At 50.4% G+C, this 6,000-nt stretch overlaps 2 protein-coding genes across 2 annotated transcripts; both read right to left on the bottom strand.

The window, feature by feature from the left end:
- Positions 1-3,151: 3,151 nt before the first annotated feature.
- LOC136062173 (uncharacterized) lies at positions 3,152-4,312 on the bottom strand. Its single transcript, XM_065760946.1, has one exon. The coding sequence runs from the start codon at positions 4,310-4,312 to the stop codon at positions 3,152-3,154; it is 1,161 nt and encodes a 386-aa protein (XP_065617018.1).
- A 402-nt stretch (positions 4,313-4,714) lies between these two features.
- On the bottom strand, positions 4,715-5,134 carry LOC136062172 (uncharacterized). Its single transcript, XM_065760945.1, has one exon. It carries the CDS (start codon positions 5,132-5,134, stop codon positions 4,715-4,717), a length of 420 nt encoding a protein of 139 aa, XP_065617017.1.
- Positions 5,135-6,000: the final 866 nt, after the last annotated feature.

Genomic DNA, 6,000 nt, shown 5'->3' with positions numbered 1-6,000 from the left:
GATGATCCGTCCATCTTGTGGACAGCCTTATTGGTCCGTCCATCATCTGGACTTTGGTTTTTCATCATATTGGGATGATCCGTCCATCTTGAGACAGCTTTATCGGTCCGTCCATTATCTGGACTTTGGTTTTCATCCTCTTGGGATGATCCGTCCATCAGGTGGACAACCTTATTGGTCCGTCCATCATCTGGACTCTGGTTTTCATCCTCTTGGGATGATCCGTCCATCTTGTGGACAACTTTTGAACTTTATGATATTGAACTAAATAGACTAGGCAGGAAAAATTTAGTTGCCTGAAAGAAGACTTTATAGGAAAATGGTGCCTGCCCCCTTGGGCTTAAAAAGGCACTAGTAGAGAGGTTTGTTCAAAGTAAAAGTATAGAAAAGTAAAAATAGTTGTTCAAAACAAAAACTACTGAAAACTTTTAGAAATGAGCTGGAATGCTTGCAGGGGGTGGATGTCTCTTCATGTTGCATCTATTGGTAGTACCTCCGTAGGTGCTCAGTGTTCCACGGGTGTTGCAGTTTCCGCCCGTCCATGGTTTCGAGGTGGTAGGTTCCCTTTCTCTGCCAAGATGAGATCTTGTAAGGTCCTTCCCAGTTTGGGCGAAGTTTTCCTTGTGAGGGATCTTTGGCCCCTCCCATTACCTTCCGAAGCACAAGGTCCTCGACCTGGAAGTCTCTGTGTCTGACTTTGGAGTTGTAGTATTTCGCCATCAGGTTTTGGTATCGAGCCATCCTTTGTTCAGCTGCAGCCCGGACTTCGTCGACTAGGTCTAGCTGTAGCCGTAAAGCCCCTTCGTTCTTGTCTTCATCGTAGTTCTCCACCCGATAGGTTGTAAGACCTATCTCCGCAAGAATGACAGCCTCGCTCCGTATGTCAGCCTGAATGGTGTTTCTCCTGTGGGCGTTCTTGCCGTCGTGCGATATGCCCATAAGACACTTGGTAACTCCTCGAGCCGGGTCTTGATGATTTTGAGCAGGGACCGGTTTGTGACTTCGACTTGGCCATTTGCCTGTGGATGTGTGGGCGATGAGTAGTGATTCCTGATGCCTAACTCCGAGCAGAAATCTCGGAATGCCTTGTTGTCAAACTGTTTCCCATTGTCGGAGATGAGGACTCTTGGTATCCCGAATCTGCATATGATATTTCTCCACATGAAACCTCTGATGTTTTTCTCCGTGATAGTTACTAGAGCTTCCGCTTTGACCCACTTAGTGAAGTAGTCGATCCCTACCACCAAGAATTCCAGCTATCGCACGGCCGTCGGGAGAGGGCCCATGATGTCTAGCCCCCATTGGGCGAACGGCCAAGGGGCCGTCATGGGTGTCAGTTCTTCGGTTGGTTGCCTAATTAGGTTACCAAACCTTTGACATTTGTCACAGGTCTTGAAGTAGGTTTGCGCGTCCTTCTGCATTGTAGGCCAATAGTATCCTGCCCGGATCAGTTTGTGTACTAGAGACCGCACCCCCGATTGGTTTCTGCAGATGCCTTCATAGACCTCTCTCATTACATAGTCCGCTTCCTCATGACCCAAACACCTCAGATATGGTCATGAAAATCCCCTTTTGTATAAGACATCATTGATTATTATGAATCGCAAAGCCCGGACTTTCAACTTTCTGGCTGCGTCCTTATTGTCTGGGAGCGTGCCTTCCTTTAGGTAGGCCATTAGTGGCGTAGTCCAATCGTATTCTAGATTTACTTCCTGCACTTCCGTCTCACTGCTAATGATTGAGGAGTTCTGGATGAACGACAACACCCGATCGGGGGTCGCCATGGCCTCTGCGGAGGCGGCTTTTGCGAGCCGGTCAGCACATTCATTCTCCTTCCTTGGGATCTGGACGAATGTGACCTGGAGGGAGTCGATCCGTCTCCTGACTTCTTCCAAGTATTTCTTCATTTTTCCCCCCTGCACTCATAGGCGCCACTAATCTGACTGACTATCACCTGCGAATCGCAATGTATAACCATGGCCTCGGCGCCTGCTGCTTTCGCCAGGTCTAATCCTGCCAACAATGCCTCATATTCGGCCTCATTATTGGTCATCAGGAAGTCTAATCGGATCATGCACTTGATCTTATCTCCGTCAGGGGTTTGAATTACCACCCCGGCGCCTCCAGCTAGCCTGTTGGATGATCCATCCGTGTGGATGTTCCACTGTCTGAGGGCTTGTGGCTCCTGCTACCCCGTTTACGTGTATTCGGCGATGAAGACAGCCACTGCTTGGCCCTTTATTGCGGTTCACGGACGGTAGTGTATATCAAACTCGCTCAGCTCTATCGCCCACAGGGCCATTCGTTCGGCTGCTTAGGGGCTGCTCATTGCCCTTTTTAGGGGCTGATTTGTTAAGACGATGATGCTATGGGCTTGGAAGTATGGTTTCAGTTTTCGAGCTGCAGTTATCAGCGTGAAGGCGAGCTTTTCCATGTGGGGGTACCTTTCTTCAGCCCCCCGGAACCCCCTGCTTACGAAATAGACGGGTCGCTGCGTCCCTTCTTCATCCCTTACTAGGGCCGCGCTTACTGCCGCCTGCGAAGCGGCTAGGTATAAGTAGAGGTCTTCCCCTGGTTTGGATGGGTTGAGCAAGGGTGGCAAGGCAAGGTATTTCTTCAGATCTTCAAATGCCTTCTGGCACTCCTCCGTCCACTCGAATGATTTCTTTAGGACGCGGAAGAACGGTAGGCACCTATTCGTTGCTTTTGAGACGAACCTGTTCAAGGCGGCAACTCTGCCATTCAAGCTTTGTACGTCCTTTGCTGTCCTTAGTGGTTCAAGCTCCATGATGGCCCGTATTTTCTCTGGATTGATCTCTATTCCTCTTTGGGACACCATAAAACCCAAGAATTTTCCAGCCGTCACCCCGAAGACACACTTGTCCGGATTCAGCTTCATGTTGTATGACCGTAGGGTATCGAATGTCTCCTGGAGGTCGCTCAGATGATCTTTTTCGAACGGGCTCTTGACCAGTATGTCGTCAACGTAGACCTGTACATTTCTCCCAATCTGGTGTGCGAACATCTTGTCCATTAATCTTTGGTATGTTGCCCCGGCGATCTTGAGTCCGAACGGCATCACCTTATAGCAAAAGAGGCCTTGGCTGGTGACGAAGGACGTTTTCTCCTGATCGGGTTCCTCTATTTTGATCTAGTTATAGCCCGAGAAGGCATCCATAAAACTTAGGAGCTGGTGTCTGGCCGTGGAGTCGACCAGTGCATCTATCCGCGGGAGGGGGTAGTTATCCTTTGGGCATGCTTTGTTAAGGTCCGTGAAGTCGACGCACATCCGCCACTTTCCACTAGCTTTCTTGACCATGACCACGTTCGCCAACCACTCTGGGTAATATACTTCCCTGATAAAACCCGCTTCGAGTAGTTTTCCGACCTCTTGTGCTATCGCTCTGTCCCGTTCAGGAGCGAACACTCGCTTTTTCTGCCGGACTGGTGGGGTTGAAGGGTTCACGTTCAGCTTGTGGACTATAACAGAGGGATCGATCCCGGGCATGTCTTCATGGTTCCATGCGAAAATGTCTTGGTTCCTCTTGAGGAACGTTATGAGGGCCTGGCGCACAGGCTGGCAGGCCAATGTTCCTATTCTGGTCGTTCGCTCCGGTTTGGACTCATTGAGTGTTACCACCTCCAGCTCTTCAACCGGTTCTGCGACCGTCCGTTGTTCTTCTATGCACATTGCCTGACGGTGGTCTTCCATTTCTAGCATGGCAATGTAGCACTCTCGGGCGGTTACCTGATTCCCCCGCAATTCCCCAATCCCGTAGTCCGTTGGGAATTTGATCATCAGGTGGTATGTGGATGTTACTGCTTTCCATGAGTTAAGTGTGGGTCGTCCGAGAATACCATTGTAAGCGGAGGAGCAGTCTACCACGAGGAACATTACATTCCTAGTGAGTTCTTGTGGGTAATCACCCACCGTTACAGGTAGTGTGATGGAGCCTATTGGGAATACCCTGGTTCCTCCGAAATCGACAAGTGGGGCACTCGCCGGCATCAATCGTGCTCTGTCTATCCCCATTTGCTGGAATGCTGGGTAGTATAGAATGTCCACTGAGCTGCCGTTGTCGATTAGTACTCGGTGGACGTTGTAGTCCCCCACACGTATGCTGACGACCAGCGCATCGTCATGTGGATGATGCAGTCTCCTTGCATCTTCTTCGGTGAATCCAATGATAGGGCTCTCCACCCGTGTGGTATCAGGCCTTGAGCCTGTTAGATGGACGTTCAGGACTGATCTGAGGTACGACTTTCGAGCTTTTTTGGAAGAAACGGTAGATGCGGTTCCTCCCACTATCATCCTTATGTCTCTGATGGGTGGTCTAGGACGCTCGTTGTCCCGTCAGGGGGCCGGCTCTTGGCGATTATGATCCGTTTTCTCTTTGTTGACGAACTTCTGCAACTTCCCTTGTCTAATGAGGGCTTCAATTTGCTGCTTTAGGTCGTAGCAATCGGCCGTGTTGTGGCCATGATCTCGGTGGAAACGACAATATTTGTCTCGCGGCCGTTTCCTTGGGTCGCTCTTTAGTTTTCCCGGGAATGTTAATGTCTCCTCGTCTTTGATTTGCATCAAAACTTGGTCAATCGGGGCGTTCAGGGGGGTGAAACTTGTGAACCTCCCTCCCGGGGGCTTAGGGCGCCTTTCGTCCCTTCTGTCTCCTGTCCTTGGTCTTTTCTGCCCTTGGTCCTGGCGCACGTCCACCTACCGTTCCCTTTTCCTGGGCCTTTCCTCCCGCGCAAGCAGTGCGTCTTCCGTGTTCATGTACTTGGTGGCCCTGTAGAGTACTTCTGACATGGTTTTGGGGTCGTTTTTGTATAGTGAGAACAAAAACTTGCCCTTTCGCAATCCGTTCATGAAAGCTGCCACCAGTATCTTGTCGTCGGCTTCATCAATTGAGAGTGCTTCCTTATTGAAGCGGGTTATGTAGGATCTTAGCATCTCGTCTTCTCTTTGCCTGATGCTCATTAAGCATGCTGTGGACTTCTTGTACCTGTGTCCCCCTATGAAGTGCGAGGTGAACTGAGCGCTTAGTTCCTTGAAAGTGCTGATGGAGTTCGGTGTCAGCCGACTGAACCAAATCCTCACGGGACCCTTCAGTGTGGTTGGAAAGGCCCTACACATGATTTCGTCCAGTACCCCTTGTAGATGCATCAAGGTCTTGAATGTCTCCAAGTGGTCTAGGGGATCCTTGACCCCATCATAGCTCTCTTTGCGGCATTCGGAACTTGTGTGGTAGGGGGAAGGAATTGACGGGGCCAGTGAATGGAGAGTCGGTCCGGTTCACCAGGTCATCCAGATCGCTGGACACTCGCCCCTTTAGGGCGTTCATCATGACCTCCATCTGTTCCTTCATCGCCTGCATCTCTGCGAACATAGGCGGAGTCGTCGCATTCGTGAGGGATGGGAGGCTCATGTTCTGTCGTTCTGGCCTGCTTGGGGCGTTACTCCCTTCAGGCCCTTCTCGTTCTCTTTGCATGGCGCTTGTGCCTTCCTGATCCTCCCTCTGGTTGTGGGGTGCTGTGTTTCTTTGACGCAGCTGTTCTTCCAGGTCATGATTTTGTTTGGTGAGACGCTCCATGGCCGCAGTGAGGGTCCGAACCTGTCTTTCGAGTGCGGTCGTGGGTAGTCCCTCTCCTTGGATGTCGTTGGTTGTTGCCATCGAGCGAGTGAGCACCATGCAACTCTTTTGTCTCAGGGATGAAGCAATGTCTGACCGCTTTCTTCTTACGATGTTTCCCACAGACGGCGCCAACTGATGAATCAAGGAAATTCACCAATAAGTCGCACAATGCTCTTTTCACTTGTATGTTAACCTGCACGAAATAAAGGAGAAAACCTATCGAAGGGCACCGGTGTGGTGCCAGCCAAACACCCTCCGAAGGTTAAGTCAGAAAGTATTCTCACAACTCTAGAGTGCTAGAGAGGGTTAAATCATGCGTACCTTGGTTTGTGAGGATATTGGGGCTTTTATAGTAGCATAAGGTTGA

Source organism: Quercus suber, unplaced genomic scaffold, assembly GCF_002906115.3.
Source record: "Quercus suber isolate HL8 unplaced genomic scaffold, Cork oak 2.0 scaffold_388, whole genome shotgun sequence".
Taxonomy (NCBI): domain Eukaryota; kingdom Viridiplantae; phylum Streptophyta; class Magnoliopsida; order Fagales; family Fagaceae; genus Quercus; species Quercus suber.
This window is presented reverse-complemented; position numbering and strand designations above follow the sequence as displayed.